The following is a 17848-nucleotide window of genomic DNA, read 5'->3' as shown; positions in this document are numbered from 1 at the left end:
TCTCACGTTTTCATTCGATTCTTGAGTTGTGGGTCGTTTCGAGTCAAACCGATTGATTTGGAATGAACTAGGATGTGAGTTGATCCTTTCCACCGAAGGAATTTAACTGAAACCTCACGAGTTCATAGATCAGGGCGATTCAATTTTCGGAGTCGAAAAAGCGGTGTTCTTCGCATGATCCAAATTTCCCGTCGATTGACTATACTTTGAGCGATGATCTCTTAGGAGTAGCTCACCTACTTTGAGCGATGATCTCTTAGGACGTCAAGCAAGGGATCCGGTCCCTGCAAGACGAGCTGCACACCATGGAAGCCATGCTTCTGAGGCTCGAAGACAAGGACGACGACCAGATCGATCCACTCGCCAAAGACTGGAGGAGCAAGGTGCGTGAGCTGTCCTACGATATTGAGGATTGCATCGACCGTTTTGTGCTCAATCACAGCCATGGAGATGGAGGTTCCACGGCCAACTTCGTGCACAAGGCCATTCAAATGGTGAAAACGTTATTCAAGGACAGAGGAATAGCAGAGGAGATCCGACGACTCAAGAGGCTCGTGAGCGAGCAGAGCGAGCAGGGGAAACGCTACTACGACATCAATCAGTGTCTCCTCGCCTCTTCATCTCAGCCAGTGCTCTTGGATCCTCGAGCACCTGCACTCTTTCAGGAGGCCAGGGATCTTGTTGGAATCGATGCTCCTCGTGAGGAGATTATCAGCTTATTGAGATGTGAAGACAAGGAGCACAAGGTGGTGTCCATCTATGGGATAGGTGGACAGGGGAAGACCACTCTCGCCATGGAGGTGTACCACAAAATCACTGAAGCTGCTTTTGATTGCCGGGCTTTTGTGTCTGTATCACAAACTCCAGATATGAAGAAACTTCTTAGAGATATATTGTCTCAAATAAGCAAGAGCCATTTTGACCAGTCACAGATGTTAGAGACAGTTGAGCAGCTCATCCGCACAGTGAAAGAATGCTTAAAGGACAAGAGGTAATCAATATTATTTCTTTTTCTAATAGTTAACCTGTTCATTTAGCTAGAATAATGTCGTGCAATATTTGTTCATCACATGAGCTCACCTAATTATTAGGCCATTTATGAAATTTTCCGGGAATTTTAAAAAATGATTCAGTCTTTCCTGGCCTAATGAACTTGACAGCATAAAATTACCTCAGATACTTCAATGGCTCAGCATATCTATCAAATGTCATCATTAAAGATGTTGCAACAATGAACAAACTCAAGTCAACTGTGCATCATTTTGGTTAAAATTTTACTTTACACCATCTAATCCATACTCAGTAAAATTACTTCTTGGAAAATATGACCAGAATTCTAAATATCCATAAATATCTCATTTTGGAACTCAGCTTTTGAACTGAATGCGTCATGTCTTTTGAGTGGGTCTCTAGGTGTTCTAATGCGGCACTTACCATTCTGGAGGTTGTAACATATTTTTTAAATAATGGTAGTTTACAGACTGTATTTCTCATGTGTAATAATTACTGATAAAAAAGTGTGCCACTACAATCCATCTTACATTTCTCCGACATCTTTAACTTCACTGGAATACGCTTCAATTCATGGTTTGCCTTACATAATTAATAACGTGATTCCACAACCAATGTATGCAGGTACTTCATCTTGATTGATGATATCTGGAGTGTATCAGCATGGGAGCTTGTACGATCTGCCTTACCTGTCAATGACAATGGAAGCAGAATTATTACTACAACACGCATTGAAGCAGTAGCCAAATCTTGTTGTACTGGTATTGCTGCACAAATGTATCAAGCAAAGCCCCTTAGTCATGAGGACTCCCAAAGATTATTCTTTAAGAGGCTATTTTTGTCCCATGATGATTGCCACCCAGATTTGAGGAAAGTATCCAATGATATTTTAAAGAAATGTTGCGGCTTACCACTAGCCATAATCAGTATAGCTAGTTTATTAGCAAACAGAAGCAAAGCAGTGGAAGTCTGGGTCAATGTATTGAGGTCTATTGCTGCTGCAGTTGACAAAGATTCTCCCATTGATAAGATGAAAAGAATTATGCTACTGAGTTACTTTGACCTTCCTCACCATCTAAAGAGCTGTTTGCTATATCTGAGTGTGTTTCCAGAGGATTCTTTGATTGATTGCCAACAATTGATATTGTTATGGGTAGCCGAAGGACTGATTCCTGGACAGGACAGGGAAAGTATGGAGCAGCTAGGGAGAAGTTACTTGAATGAGCTCATCAATAGAAGTTTGGTGCAGCCAACCAAGGTTGGGGGAGACGGCGCAACAGTGAAACAGTGCAGAGTTCATGATGTCATACTTGAGTTCATTGCATCAAAGGTTGTGGAGGACAACTTTGTTACTATATGGAATGGTAATGGTTTTTCTAAAAATTATTCTTCGAACAAGATTCGCCATCTATCCATCCAAAAAGACATTTCTTCCCGGGCGGAAGACATTGCCAAGACAATAAAAAATGGAGCTCAGATCCGATCCATCAATATCTTTGGCTCAAATTCAGTTCTTGTTACTAAGCATGCCACAGAGTTCTTAAGCAGCCAAGTCTTGCGAGTGTTGAATATTGAAGTTGAATATGGTAAATGCTCTCTTGGACATGTCAAAAGTTTAGGTCAGTTGAAGTACTTGAGGATACACAATTATGCTTTGGTCGGCAAGCTTCCACAAGATATAGAAAAGCTACAACATCTGGAGACACTAGATGTGAGAAGGCAATGTCTTCAAAAGCTACCAGCAAGTATTATCCAGCTGAAGAAGCTAGTGCGTCTTCATGTCTATCCGTCGGTGCGCCTACCCGATGGAATCAGAAATCTGCAGGCGTTGGAAGAGCTATCAAGGATCGATTTGGATATTCAATCTATAAAGTTTATCCAAGGACTTAGTGATCTGACCAATATGAGAAAACTTGAAATTGATTGGCCGTACTTTACTGAATTTCTTGATATGGAGGGCCACAAGAAAGCATGTATCTCATTGCTCTCCAAGCTGTTCACGCGCCTGCGAGAACTGCGCGTGTGGGGGAGTGATGCTGTTGCCACACGTCCATTCATGTCTTCGTGTGTCCCTACTTCACCACCACTTCGAAAGCTTGTTCTTAATACACGTGACTTAAATTGCATGGGCCCTCAAATAAGCTCACTCGTCAACCTGACCCGTCTCCGCATTTTTATCCGTGGTGAAGCAGGCAAGGAAGGAATAAATATTCTAGCAAGTTTACCCATGCTGCTCTCTCTTACTGTTGGCTTATTCAATGACAAAGATGGAGATTCAGGCATCGTCTACCCAAGGAACGCAATCAACCCACAAGGATTTCAGCGTTTGCTCAAGTTTCATTTGCGCTGTTGGCGCGAGGTGGCATTGGAGTTTGAGCCGGGAGCCATGCCAAAGCTCCAAAGGCTCAAACTGCACCTGATGGCACAGTGCCAGTTCAAGTGGGAAGGTGGCCTGGTCCTTGGTCTGCAGAATTTGGCAGGCCTCAAACATGTCGACGTCGATGTTAACTGCTCTGCTGCTGTTGCTGATGAGGTGGAGGCTTTGGAGAATGACATCAGGGACGCAGCAGGCATCCATCCCAATAGTCCCATGCTCCAGGTAAGAAGACTTGATCAAGATATATTTGGTTCCATGGCTCAGGGGTGCAGCAGGCGTCCATCTGACCATCCCATCCCATCCCATACTAGAAGCCCGATGACCAAGGGAATGCTATTTCGAGTTATTATCCACTTATCCTCATGCACTGCACGGCACCTCTGATTGTACTTATCTCAGTTCGTCAGGGTTACTGTGTCTTTTAGTTCTAATAATGCTTAGACGTTTGCAAGGATTTATCATGTGTTTACTTGGTTTCGTTTTAGAAAAGTCTGTTTTTTTCTTTTATGTGTTGAGATTATTCTTCGCATGGGTCATTATTGCATTTCTTTCTCATGGTAGCTCACTAGTTGCTTCAAACTAGTAAAGCAAAATGCATCACTGACCCTCAATTTGTCCCGCCTTGTATATGGTCTCTTAATATATATAGAAAAACTTGCAAACAATGGCTTTGACCTTGATATGTGGGCCTTAAAGATATTAGTCTAGATTGTTAGAAATAATATGCTGCTCCCTCTGTACCCGCGCAGTAGGGGATGGCACAAAAGTCAGCCCTGCTGTTGCATCTAGTCACTGTAGCAGCATGACAATAGGACATATATGTGTACTAGGATTATATAGGAGTAGTTGGGGGTTGGAGTACTTGCCAACCACCCTTGTACCTGGCAAGCTATGCAGCTCAGAAACGGATACGAGCATCGGATACGCGGATACACCATTTTTTAAAAAGCGATGACACGGGATACGGCTGGTATACTTTAATAATATATTTAGTAACTGAATAACAAACCGATTGTAAGTTTCATGAGTTCAACAAATAGATATCTAGGGTTCAACTTAAATTACAGAACAAACTAATGCAGCGATTTAATTTAAAAAGGTGAAATAAGGAGCATAGAGACCTTACGAGAAAATTCAATTATGACTCAATTTTCTTCTCCAGCCTCTGCAATTTTGTTTTGAAGTTGTTGAAGAACTGCTTCTGTCACATTAGGGCACACATTGATTCCACGTTATGAATAGGAAGCAAATGTTAATTTAATTGTACAGTAGGATACGAGGATGACCACACACAGGGGCAGATCTTAAGGGGGGCTGAGGGGGCTCCAGCCCTCCTACAACTGGTGCATCAATGGAAATATGGAGAGGGTGAGGGAGAAGAAGAGGTGGAGGAAAGAAGAAAAACGGAGAGAGAGAGGAAGAAGAAGAGACCAGCCCCTCTTCAATCCTGTTCTGCATCCGCAACACTAGTGGTGGCTCTGTAGATGCTGCACCAGGCGACCTCCCGTGACGGCGATGGGATGGATGATACAGAGAAAATCAAGGAGCCAAATCAGAATATTATAATGGAGCAGAAGATTCAAGGCTTCATGCCAGTCGAATTCTGCCAGAGATGGAGCTCGCCGGCCACCGGCCGTTGGATCGAGTCATCCAGATAGGCGCGTGAGAGAGGGATGTCCCGATGTACTAGCTCATGGCAGCGCTGCTGTGACTGCCGATTGCGGCGAGGGGATCGAAGGTCACACGGAACGAGCGGGCCTGGAGGTCTGTTTGACGTATTGGGCCATATCCCATGCAACCCAACTGTATCCGATACAAGTATCCGAGCCAATACGTATCTGATTTTTGAGACACGCCTAGGATACGTATCCAAGATGTATCCGACGCGTATCCATATCCGATGCGTATCGGATATGCGATACGCTACCCTCTAGGAGTATCCGCGCATCATAGCTGGCAAGGTACAACTAGAGTTGTACATATACTCATGCATAGCAATAGACATCAGAAGTTCAGTTCTCCACACCCGAGCAGAGTTTTGGCCAACGCTGGTGCTTGTTCGGTGTATGTGTTGTTCTCACTCCCTCTTCAACCTCTAGCCTAGTGTGAGTGTGCGAGAGTGTCGGTGAGTGGATTGCTCACCCGTGCGAGAGATCTCAAGCCAACAAGTGGTATCAGAGCCGAGGTGGGTGTTCACCTTCGACGATGGAGGGCGACGACAGTCAGGGTGGTGGCGAGAAGTCGCCACGGCTGTCCCGGTTGTCGGTGCGTCGCGAGGTGGTCATCCAGAGGGCCGTGCGGGATGTTGGCGGAGCCAACTAGCCGGTCCTCACTGGCACCAACTATGGCGTGTGGTCGGTGACCATGAAGGTCAACCTCAGGGCCTGACGGCTCTGGAAGGCGGTTGACCAGGGCACCGAGGATGAAGAGGAGGACTGCTTGGCGTTGGAGGCAATCCTAGCCGCCGTGCCTCCGGAGTACCGGGAGCCGTTGGGGTCGAAGGACTCCGCCAAGGAAGCTTGGGACACCCTCAAGGCCATGCGGGTCGAGTCCGACTACGCAAAAAAGGCGAAGGCGCAGCAACTGCGGTGGGAGTACGATGACTTAGCGTTCCGCGATGGGGAGGCACTGGAGGACTTCGCCCTTCAGCTGCAGTCCCTCATCTGCCAGCTGCACTCGAGCATCGTCAGCATCAGGCAGCTGGACGAGCGTGGGATCTTGAAGATCCGCGATCGGGAGCAGCGTCTTCTCGCCAAGGCAAAACGCTCCTGTAATCGATTGTACCTGCTTGATTTGAAGGTGGAGTAGCCGGTGTGCCTAGCGGCGTGGCTCCCCGAGGAGCCGTGGCTGTAATATGCCCGGTTCAAACATCTCAGATTCGACCCGCTCAGTCGGCTAGAGAAGATGGTCCGAGGGCTACCCCACATCGAGCACACAGGCAAGATGTGTGACAGCTGCCTGGCCGGGAAGCAGAGGATGCTTCCATTTCCAAAGGCGGCCATGTATCGCATGGTAGACGCCCTCAATCTCGTCCATGGCGCCCTCTGTGGGCCAATCACGCCAGCCATGCACAACGGGCGGTGGTATTTCCTTCTGCTCGTGGATGCTTGCAGACGCTACATGTGGCTGCAACTCCTAACGAGCAAGGATGAGGCGATCAAGAGGCTCTAGAGGTGGGCGGAGTCAGAGTCCGGGAAGAAGCTGCGCATGCTGAGGACAAATCACGTACTGCTCATATCAGGGAGTGGTGCAACATCACACCGCGCCATACTTGCCGCAGCAGAATGGCATGGTGGAGCGGCGTAACCAGACGGTGGTCGACATGGCTCGATCCATGATGAAGGCCAAGAGCATGCTGGCATAGTTCTAGGGTGAGGCGGTGACCACGACTGTGTTCGTCCTCAACCACGCGCCCATAAAGTCCCTAAAGGGCGTGACGTCGTTCGAAGTTTGGTACGTGCGCAAGTTGACCGTGTCCTTCCTTAGGACGTTAGGTTGCATCGGCCACGTCAAGAAGACGAAGCAGGTCCTCACCAAGCTGGAAGTCAGGAGCACGCCGATGGTGCTCCTAGGCTATGAGGAGGGCACCAAGGCGTATCAGCTCTATGACCCGCATGAATTCAAGGTGGTTATCTCGCACGACGTCGTGTTCGACGAGAAGGCGGCCTGGGACTGGGATGGTCCGGGCATGGGGGAAGCTGGCGGCTTCAGCAGCACCTTCGTCGTTGAGCACATGGTCATCCATGGTGGTGGAGACGCTGGAGAGGAGGTGTCGACCACTCCAGCAGCAGAGCCGATCACTCTAGGAACGGTGCCCAACACTCCAGCTAGGGTGCCGAGCACTCCAATAGTGGTGCTGAGCGGCCCTGTAGTGGTGCCGACCACTCCAGGATGGATGTCAAGCACTCCAGTAGCGGAGCTGAGCGGTCCTGCAGCAGTACCGACCACTCCAGGACTAGTACCGAGCACTCCTGCAGTGGTGCCGACCACACCAGGAGTGGTGCCGAGTGGTCCAGGAGTGGTGTTGAGCACTCTAGTAGGGATGCCGAGCACTCCAGCAGCAGTTCCGACCACTCTGGTGGAACAAGGGACTCCATCAACACTGATCGAGTTCACCTCTCGTCCAAGCAACATCAGTGATTTTGTGGATGCCTTCCACGACGGCGAGGAGGTGCGGTTCTGCAAGCTGGACAACATCATCGGCAACACAGGGTCCTTAGGCCTAGCAAGTCGACTGCTCGATGATCTAGAGCTGCTTCTCATTAGTGTAGAGGAGCCACCCACGTTCGTGCTGGGCAAGCGTGATGCCAATTGATGACGGGCTATGCTAGAGGAGATGAAGGCGATCGAGGAAAATGAGACTTGGGAGCTCATCGATCCGCCTCTAGGATGCCGTCTGATCGGGCTGAAGTGGATGTACAAGGTGAAGCAGGACGAGCGCGGCACCATTGTCAAGCACAAGGCATGCCTCGTTGCTCGTGGCTTCATCTAGCGCGATGGCATCGACTTCGAGGAAGTTTTTGTGTCGGTGGCGCGCATGGAGTATGTCCGACTGCTGCTAGCTCTAGAAGCGGCAAAGGACTGGCTTGTCCATCACCTATACATGAAATCGTCCTTCCTCAATGGCGAGCTAGAGGAGATGGTCTTCGTCAGGCAAGCTCCAAGCTTCGTCGTCAAGGCAGCAGAGCACAAGGTGCTTAGACTGCGCAAGGTGCTCTACGGGCTATGGTAAGCTCCGCAGGCGTGGAACGCCATGCTTGACGCCACGCTGGGTTCACGCATTATGCAATAGAGCGCTCTACACGCGGCGATGGGGGAAGGAGGAGCTCTTCGTCGGCATGTATGTGGATGACTTGATCGTCACCGGCACGCGTGTGGAGGACATCGACAGCTTGAAGCGCGAGATGGCGGCTCGTTTTCGAATGAGCGATCTCAGCGCGCTCTCCTACTACCTCGGCATTGAGGTGAAACAAGGGATGGAGGCGCTTACACTCGGTCAGAGCACGTACTCCGATGGAGGAGCGGCTGAAGCTGACAAAGGCCAGCACCGTGGCGAAGGTAGATGAAACACTCTACCGAAGCATCGTCGGCGGGCTGTGCTACATAGTCCACACGAGGCTGGACATTACGTTCGCCATGGGCTATGTTAGCCGCTTCATGAAGGATCCCTGAGAGTATCATTGGGCCATGTTGAAGTGGCTGTTGTGCTATGTTAAGGGGACGGTGGATCAGGTGATCGTCTTCCCCAAGACCAGTGGCGGCTCACGGTCTCCAGCGATGCAGACATGGCGGGTGACATCAATGGACGACGGAGCACCTCCGGCGTGCTCGTCTTCCTCGGGTCGGCCGCAATTTCCTGGCTGTCGTTGAAGTAGAATGTGGTGGCACTGTCTACGTGCGAGGCGGAGTACATGGCGACGGCCATAGTGGCATGCCAAGCTGTTTGGCTGCGTCGATTGCTGAGCAAGCAGACAGGCGAGGAAGCATGTCCGCCAGCACTAATGGTGGACAACCATCCCGCCATCGCCCTCATGAAGAATCCGGTCCTCCACGATCGGAGCAAGCACATCAACGTCAAGTTTCATTTCCTCAGGGACTATGTTGATGGAGGGCAGATTGTCATCGAGTTCATCGAAACTGGTCGGCAACTCGCTGACATCCTCACCAAGTCACTCGGACAGCTTCGGTTCTCTGAGCTGAAGAAGATGATTGGCATGGTGGAGGTCAAGGCATCGGGTTAGCAGTAGGATTAGGGAAAGAATTGTTAGAAATAATCAGCTGCTCTCTCTATACCCGCGCAGTAGGGGATGGCACAAAAGTCAGCCCTGCTGTCACATCTAGTCACTATAGCAGCATGGCAATAGGACATGTCTATGTACTAGGATTAGATAGGAGTAGTTGGGGGTTGGAGTACTTGCCAACCATCCTTGTACCTGGTAAGGTACAACTAAAGTTGTACATATACTCATGCATAGCATTAGACATTAGAAGTTCAGTTCTCCACACCTGAGCAGAGTTTTGGCCAACACTGGTGCTGGTCCGGTGTGTGTGCGCTGTTCTCACTCTCTTCAACCTCTAGCCTAGTGTGAGTGTGCGAGAGTGCCGGTGAGCGGATTGCTCACCCGTGCGAGAGATCTTGGGCCAACACAGATCTGAATAGTGTCACCTAAGAAATCTATGTGCCATTGGTGGCCGTTCGCTGTAGAAATTAAGTCACTAGGGTCCGTGCTCATAGGTGTTACCGGACATTATATTTGACTCAAAGAGCCTTTTTTTCAGGCATGCGTTGTTTACAGAGAGGCAAAATGGGGGTCTCGTGAGAGAGCCACCGGACAAAAAATTTCACTTTGTATGAGCGGCCGTGGATTTTAAACAATGGTACAGGTTTGTTTGATTCATTGGAATTTTAGTACAGAGGCCCACCTAGACAAGAAAAATGTATGCGAAAAATGTCAACATTCAAGATGCTTCATTGGCTACATCTATTGTTTCTGCAGCAGGGAGGGTGAATATCGCCACAACACAAGGCAAAGAGCCGATCGTAGGAAAGGGCCAAGCGCCAACTGAAGCTGTACCACGCGTACAAGCAAACGGGTTAAGCCCAACCCAAAACACGTAGGCAGTGACTGGGCCTAAAGCTTGGGCCGGGAAACAGAGGTGTTTTATGGGCTAGTTTAGCAGAGCTTCACTCCCAGGTTCTTCGGAGTGGATTCTGAGGATCCCTGCTAAACAATTAAAATGCAGTTAGATTATGGTGGGGAGCTGACGAGAATCACTTCTCCATACGAACTGGGAGCTTAAAAAAACGCTCTCCACTATTTCCCACTGCTCCCCGTTCATTTGCCACAGGAATCACTTCAGAAGTGATTCTCACCTGCTCCCCACCTTGCTCCCCGCGAGAATCACTCCTTGGGAGAATCCAGAAGTGAAGCTCAAAAATCAGGAATGAGAGCTCTATCAAAGTGGCCCTAAGCATGAGTGGTAAATAGTTTCAGAGAGAAGGGAGGTGTATGTAGGACTGGGGAAAAACATATTATGAGGACCTAGGCTAGATAACATGCAGAGCTGTCTGTATGGATGAAAACAGGATGGGAAATTCTCGTACCGACTGACACCGTATACCGCATTAACCGATCGCATACCATTTTTGTAGGAAAAACAGGAAACAGGAAACCGACACCATATTTTAGGCAAGAATGGGAACGGAATCAGTTAAGGAATTTTCCCGACCGTATTCACGGTTCCCGTATTCGGGCAGGAAAATTCTCGATGGTGTTCCTGTATTTTGTACACCTAAACCTCGTATTCAGCCCACTGATTGATGCAGCCCACGAAACCTCCCGCTCCCCCGCGCCATAGGCCTAGCCCACTCCTATCCGCTCACTATGCCAGAAAACCTTATCAGTGACGCGTGTAGAGGGTCATCAGTGACGCGTAAAACACGCGTCACTATTCTTGCATCTGTGATAAGGGCACATTAGTGACGCGTAAAAACGCGTCACTGATAGGAAACTATCCGTGACGCATATTTAGAACACGAGTCACTGATAACGTGAACATGCGTCACCGATAACTGTAAGACGCGTCACTGATAAGGAAATAGAGTGACGCTTATTCAGAATATGCGTCACGAAAAACGGGAATACGCGTCACTGATAAATCCATATTAGCGACACGCTGTGGGAACCCGCGTCACTAATAAGTCTATATCAGCGACACGTTGTGGTAACACACGTCACGAATAAGGATATATGAGTGACACATACTAAGAATATGCGTCACTGATTTGCGTCACTGATAATTTGATATCAGTGACTCATGTCTGTCTAATGTGTCACTGATAGCATATAACAAATGTACACATTGCTCATCAGAACCCCACATCGTTCACAGAAGAAATATATATAAGTCATCAATATGTAACATGTTCACACGAGATAGACATCAAGTTCAACAGATTCACATTTATATCAAATGTTCACAACTTGTTCAAAATCCATCACAACTTGTTCGAAATCCATCTAAACATTGGGCTTAATTTATTTAGTCACACACTACATCACTGGACTCACACTGATAATGGCAAACACACATCACTGGTCATGATGGAACTCTCCTTTCTTCTCGATGACTTGTTCCACTAAGAACCTGGCTAGCTTTTCTCTAATCATGAGGATATCGATGGGCGTCGTCAACACTTCAAATTCCTGTGTCAAGATAGAACTTTGGTAAAAAAGAAAACATGGTACAGTACAATGTACAGGACAATATAGACAATCAATGTAAAAAATCACAGTTGCTAAGCTTGATGCAAACAATCAAGGGACATAGGAACATCCGCAGATGTGGAAATTCATTAGCAAGCAGATGGTGCTGTGCCTATGTCTATCACTGAGCAAAATATATAGGCAGCGTAAATCATCGAGCATTCGAGCTTATGACTAAAGTAGTACTGTGCATGTTTCCACTAAAAAGAAACTGCAGAGTTTTCTTCTACATCAAGGGAATAGCCTACAAATGTAGTGAAATCGCATTAAGGTTTGACATACAACTGTTACTTGAGACTTTTTTCTGGACACGCAGGACTGTTTCCTTGAGACTGATTTGAAGACAGAATGCTGAGGCCACACAAACTTTTTCATCAAGACTATGAGCAATCGGCTAGTGCCACTATTACCGAATAATGATACTCAAATTGAAACACAAACTGGCCACTGCAACAATGGCCACACTATATCCGAGTGCTAGGAAACAAATAAACAATCAGAGAAAATAATCTGTTAGCTAGCTGCATGCTCCTAATCCAATCACTAAACTACTTGGAGCATAAGGAGGTTCAGCTGCAAAAGCACAGAGCTGGCACCTGCTCCTCCACCCTCATCAGATCACTCCCCAAAACGAAAAGAAAGGTAGCAATACAAATAAAGCCTCCACCTTTTCTCTTCTCTTGAGATAGAAAAAGACAGATAGCAGAACAAGTACCATGGGCTAAAAACTATACTAGGACATGACACAGTCACACACTCAAACAACCATGGGCCATTATATTTGCACATCCAAAGTTTAGATATGAATACCTCAGAGTATTCCAAGTTTGTCTTTCTCATAGCTAAAAACAAGTGGTGTGCAGCATACCAGCCAGATGACTTAGCAGAAGATTGTTGAAGGCACTGCGAGAAATATATATAGAACACAATAATTTGAAAATGGAAGTTGAACACAGTACTTAATATACTAGAGGCACAATATTGACTTTTATTTTTGGAAGCACTTACCGCATATTTAAAAGCGTGTTTCAATGGCTGTGGTCTGTCTTTCAGCTTGTTTGTGTATCTTGCAAAAGCCCTACATGTAAGAGTACAACACACACATATATATGGCTCATTATGTTGGTTCAATGATATTAGCACTTATGAAACAAGTCAATAGTAGGTAAGCAAACAACTCACTCGTCAATCAACAGTTTTAGCACGCTGAAATCATGGTTTTCAGATCTGTTGGAATCAAGGTATATGACCTTATTCCACTTTTGAATTATTACCACGACGATCCAATGATCACCAGCTAAGCCGCCAGAGTTGTAGGCAAACATTATGTAGTCATTCTTGGTATACTTGGTGAAGGCCTTTTGTACATACTGCAGAACTTTGTCTCTATCAAATGTTATGCTGTCCAGTGACATCACTTGTGGATCTAGAAAGCCCACATGAATGTCCTTAGCCTTAGCTTCCACAACCAGTGATCTAAAAATAAGAACGAACATGTAGACAACATGAGTACATAAACCAAAAGGGATATGCCTAGAGAAAATGAGTACAGAACAGCCGATGAACTGCAAGCATATGTATCTGGGTCAGCTACTTCAACCAGCTTAATTGCATTTTATCTGGGTCAGCTAGAATACACATGATGCAGAGCATGAAAATTGAAGTTTAACGTTTGTACTCTGTACCTCAACTCATGCAAGAACAGTTAAACCCACCTACAAACAATCTACTTTAACTCCGCCACTACCAATTGTCCCCGAACTACTATGTGTTAAAGGTAATTGGTTTGTCTACGCTGAAGCCAACCAGTTTAGCTGTTAACTGGAGATTAATAGTGTGGAACAAAATTCGGCAAAAAACTGATGTCAGGTGGTCACTTAGACAATAATCAAAATACAGTCAGTGAACCAAACCAAATTCAACATGAAGTTAACAGAGCAATGCAAAGGTTGAGTTGAAAGAGCATATTTAGAGTATTTTAGCTAGTTTGACCGAGTCGGAAGTCATAATTATTTTATTTTTACGGAGGGAGTACCACTATACCAGAGTAGGAACTGACTCGTAGTCTCGTACGTGTGCAGCGCATCCGGCGTGATTGCACTGGTCACTGGAAAGTGACGAGGAACGGATCAATTTCCGGTGAAGTTCTGCACAGTGCACACATAACGTGACACTGCTATCTCAGTTTACAGCGATTTATATGATTTTGATGTGCCCATTCAATTCATTGAGGAAGTGAAGGACAAGGAAACTTGGCTTCAGTCGTAATTAGTCCAGCTACCAAAGTGTGAAAAAAGGCAGTCCTCCGTTTCACTTACATAATTGCAAGCATCTAGGCGGCAACATACATAAAACAGCAGAGGTACCTTGTTCCTGAACAGTGAGCTACGGAGTATTACAAATGATCATTTGAGTTTGCATTTTTTTTCTTCAAAATGGAAACAGTCGTTGATAGCTAACATGAACGATCAATACAGGATTATAGTTTAAGCACCCTATAGTTTACGGTGCATAAGTCACAAGTTACACAACCCATGTACCAAGGGCACGATAACAATAATAGATTAAGTTACGAGAGAAAACGCAGAAATAAGTACTGCATGAGTCCATCAAAGAGGTGCCACACCTTTGGTTCCCCAGCCGCTCTTCGCCGGAGCTCCCATTTCCAGCCTCCAGGAAGCATGCGGCCCACACCAACCAATCAGACGCTCTCTCTACAGTTTGGATCTATCTTTGCCTGATTGTTATAAATTTTAGTTACCAAATACTCTATATGGAGATGGCTAGATACAAATGTAGGGATGATATAGATAGTTTTCATAATGACATAGGTGGATGATTTATTTATTAGATGGTTACTTTAAATGTAAGGAGAACTACTATCAGCTATGACCTTATTTCTGTTCTTCTACCATGGGGTAACAAAAGTAAAGAACACAGATTTGTTTGGAGGTACTTACAATATCCAGCATTGAAGAAGAGAGGCATCCAATGCCCCAAATTGGAAGAGGTCATACAGAAAATTGTATCTCACAAGCCTGACTTCGAAATTTGATGAGTTCAGCATATAAATACCCCAGAACCTAACCACTATCCCATGCTTATTGTTGACGCAATCTTTCATGTAATGAGCATGAAGAGCAGTACATCCAGGTCCTACCGCCTTGAGGTCCATTGCTGGGAGAAATGGGTGGCCACATTTGTACTTATCAATCCATTTTTGCTGCTGCGGTTGTTTTAGACTCTGTCCAACAGCCTTACTAGCCAACTTTTTATTTGTGGCTGCCTTTTCACTCTCTCCAGCAGCCTTACTAGCCCCTTTGGGTTGCTTGGGTGGCCTTGCACCGCTTCCAACAGCCTCAGTTCCCACTTTTGGCTGCGTGGGCAGCTTAGTGCACTCCTTCTCTGAGCTGTTTGGATTTTTTGAAGGGTTGGTTGTATTATGCTCCTTTGGCACACTCTTTGTTGCATCAGATGTGGCCGGAGATTGATGATTTGAAGGAGTTGAATTGGCTCCACAAAGTAGCTTTGTAGAAATAATAGCATTAGTGCCCTTCGAAACACTCTTGGCACTCTTTGTGGTCTCATCTGGTTGAGATTGGGCTGGCTGGGTCTCATGTGTTTGTTTCACTAGAATCCAATCCCTTCTCCACTGTATCCTCTGTAGTAGAGCTTCTCTAAGTGTTTTGATATCATCATTAGGGGGCGGCTGCAGCACATAATCCTCATAACCCTGATGTACACATTCCACTTGGACTATTGCATAATCATAATCTATTTGGACTGATTCTAGCACAAACTCCTTTGGGAACACCCGACCCTCTGCAACCACAGGTCGATAGTTTCCAAGGTTCACTACCAAGGAACATTGGGTTGGCTCTTCAAGAAGATCAATAGTATCTGGAGCAACTGAACTGGGCCCCAACTCCAAGTCGTTTGGAACAGCGTTGGAGGCAGAGGCACAACTGCTCCTTCGTCCGCAGGTAGGACTAGGGGTCCTAGAAGATGGTGGTCTTACCAACAAGCCTTGGTCTGCAAGATAGGACATGACATCCTGTGTGACCTTGCTGGTAACCTCTTTCGTGACCTTAGCCGTCACTTCTTGTGTGACTTGAGCTGTAACTTCTTCTCTAACTTGAGCTGCTATCGCTTGCACATCCACATCTACTACACCAGACCTCTTTCTTTTTCTGTACATGCCAGAACACCCAGGCCAACCATGCTTCCAGCCAGTGTAACTTGAAACAGCGCGCACGCGGCCTGGCTGTTCAGGGCCCAAACATGCAGTTAGCACATCATTCTCCCTAACCCAAGTGACGCCTAAAGATTCTGCGGCTGATTGCTTCTCTTTAATGTCTTCAGAGATTTTTTGTGTTGAATCCTGTTTCCAGATGATCTCAGCTTTATCTTCTGATACCTCAAGCTTACTCCTTGCTCGTAGAAACCTCACAGGGCGGCCTTCAGGGTAGTCATCCCATGGGTTAGGGATGCCTTTCTTGACTAACTCTGCATCCTCCACCTCCCACTTTTTCTCTTTCCCATCATACCCTACAGAGCCCAGACAATGGTTGTGCACATTTTGTTGCCGAAGCATTTTGTATTTCTCACTTTTCGCTATTTGTTCTGGGGACTTCTTCAATACCTCAAATTCTGCCCAATCCTCAGGTTGAATGTAGGGGTGCTTCTGAAAGGGACTTAGGTTTTTCTCGATAAAATCGGTCACTAGCCTGTTTTTGTGGGTTCTCCAACTCTTAGATATCACCTTCATTATATACTTAAGCCCCTCAGTCTTCATTGTATCTGGGAACTTCAAGTAGGGCATGACATGTTTATTAAACAATTCCCATTTCCTCTCATCAGTAAGGTTTTTGAATGATGGCATAACTAAGGATAGCTGTTGTCTAGCAATCAAACGAGCAAGCAATCGCAATCTTCGTTGTTGTTTCACCTCAATTGGCTTCCCATCTGGATGTATCTCTGTGACCTCGATCATGTCAGTAGGCCACTTAGATGCTGTCTTTGGTTTTTGGGGTCGGCGCACAGGCTCAGGCACAGACTGCTGCTGCTCATCATCAACGGGTAACTCTGCATCCTCAGAAACAGTTTGTGTCCCCGCTTCGTCGTCACCACTTGATGAAGAATCCGTGGAAGAAACCTATCAATCAAATTCGAGAAAGATGTGGTTTAGCAAATTGCAGAAGACCAAATTTAGATGCTAGAAATATGCTAAACACTTGAAATGACTGTGGGTGGTGATAGCTTACCATTTTGATGTGGAACTTGAAATGACCGAGGAGGAGGCCGGGGCGACGGGGGTGGTGACCGGTGGATCTCCAGCTCGGGGCCCCAACTCTTCCCGCCGCCGGCAAAGCCGCTGCGGCTGCCCTGCGCGTCCTCTTGCGTCTTGCTCGCGAATGGGAGAGTCGAGGGCGGGAGAGGCGGTGGCGCACGGGAGAGGTGCGCCGAGAGATGCGGCGGCGCACGGGAGAGATGCGGGGCTGCGGGGACTTGGGGACTGAATTTGGGCCTGCTGGTTTCCGGCCCAAACAAAATAGAACGATTGGTGAAAAGCAAGCAAGCAAGCACCTGGCCATCCTTGAGGACGCCTCTGTAAACCCGGCCGAAGCCGCCCTTGCCGTCGAGGTTGCGATCGCTGAACATGTTGGTGGCCTCTTCCATCTCCTTGAGCGTGAACACCATCGTGCAGCTGCGTTTCTTGGGCGGCGGCTGATGCTCCTTCGCCTGCCATAGCTCAGCCGGCTTGTACACCCCTGCAGAGTGCAGAGGACGTCCGTTCAGATCATCAAACCATAGCAAATTCAGAAGTATCCCTGACAGCAAGAACAACGAAATGCTAACTGTGCTTCAATAAAACATAACGTGAACTAATAAAGCTACAGAAACCCAAATTGGTCATGCGAATCACTCGAAATAGGTGCAGTGACTAAGTAGTTTCATATTTCATTTCATCTGTTAGCATCACGAAGTTTCACTGATTTCATCATTTAAGTATCACTGTGACTGAACCTACTACGCTCGTATATGAATTACGGACAGACCAAGGATGGAGATACTTACCAGAGTTGTAAATGTACAGTTCGGTCTTCCAGTACTGCTATTTTGAACACTGTACAAAGGATGATTGGCATTGGACCAAGCTTGTGTTCTTCCTAGTAAGCCTCAATATACTGAA

At 46.8% G+C, this 17848-nt stretch overlaps 2 protein-coding genes across 2 annotated transcripts; one reads left to right on the top strand and one right to left on the bottom strand.

The window, feature by feature from the left end:
* Nucleotides 1-305: 305 nt before the first annotated feature.
* Nucleotides 306-5046, top strand: LOC136479750 (disease resistance protein RGA5-like). The gene is made up of 3 exons (XM_066477512.1): nucleotides 306-991; nucleotides 1636-3610; nucleotides 4873-5046. The coding sequence occupies exons 1-3, from the start codon at nucleotides 306-308 to the stop codon at nucleotides 5044-5046; spliced, it is 2835 nt and encodes a 944-aa protein (XP_066333609.1).
* Nucleotides 5047-11346: 6300 nt separating this feature from the next.
* Nucleotides 11347-17033, bottom strand: LOC136481835 (uncharacterized). Its single transcript, XM_066479118.1, has 6 exons — nucleotides 16920-17033; nucleotides 14616-16810; nucleotides 12838-13131; nucleotides 12664-12733; nucleotides 12466-12558; nucleotides 11347-11595 (listed from the first exon to the last, which is right to left on the bottom strand). Exons 1-6 carry the CDS (start codon nucleotides 16920-16922, stop codon nucleotides 11482-11484), a joined length of 2769 nt encoding a protein of 922 aa, XP_066335215.1. The 5' UTR covers nucleotides 16923-17033; the 3' UTR covers nucleotides 11347-11481.
* Between the last annotated feature and the right edge of the window lie 815 nt (nucleotides 17034-17848).

The sequence above is a fragment of the Miscanthus floridulus genome, chromosome 9 (assembly GCF_019320115.1).
Source record: "Miscanthus floridulus cultivar M001 chromosome 9, ASM1932011v1, whole genome shotgun sequence".
In the NCBI taxonomy this organism is placed as follows: Eukaryota; Viridiplantae; Streptophyta; class Magnoliopsida; order Poales; family Poaceae; genus Miscanthus; species Miscanthus floridulus.
Note: the sequence above shows the minus strand (reverse complement) of the source record. Positions and strands in the feature narration are given on the sequence as shown.

Excerpts from the sequence above, each read along its gene's own strand:
- LOC136479750 (XM_066477512.1), top strand. The coding sequence starts at position 306 with ATGGAAGCCATGCTTCTGAGGCTCGAAGACAAGGACGACGACCAGATC. Across the intron at positions 992-1,635 it reads GAATGCTTAAAGGACAAGAG|GTACTTCATCTTGATTGATG; the intron begins GTAATCAATATT and ends CAATGTATGCAG. Across the intron at positions 3,611-4,872 it reads CCAATAGTCCCATGCTCCAG|ATGCTGCACCAGGCGACCTC; the intron begins GTAAGAAGACTT and ends GTGGCTCTGTAG.
- LOC136481835 (XM_066479118.1), bottom strand. Across the intron at positions 12,734-12,837 it reads CTAAAACTGTTGATTGACGA|GGCTTTTGCAAGATACACAA; the intron begins GTGAGTTGTTTG and ends TCTTACATGTAG. Across the intron at positions 12,559-12,663 it reads AACACGCTTTTAAATATGCG|TGCCTTCAACAATCTTCTGC; the intron begins GTAAGTGCTTCC and ends TATTTCTCGCAG.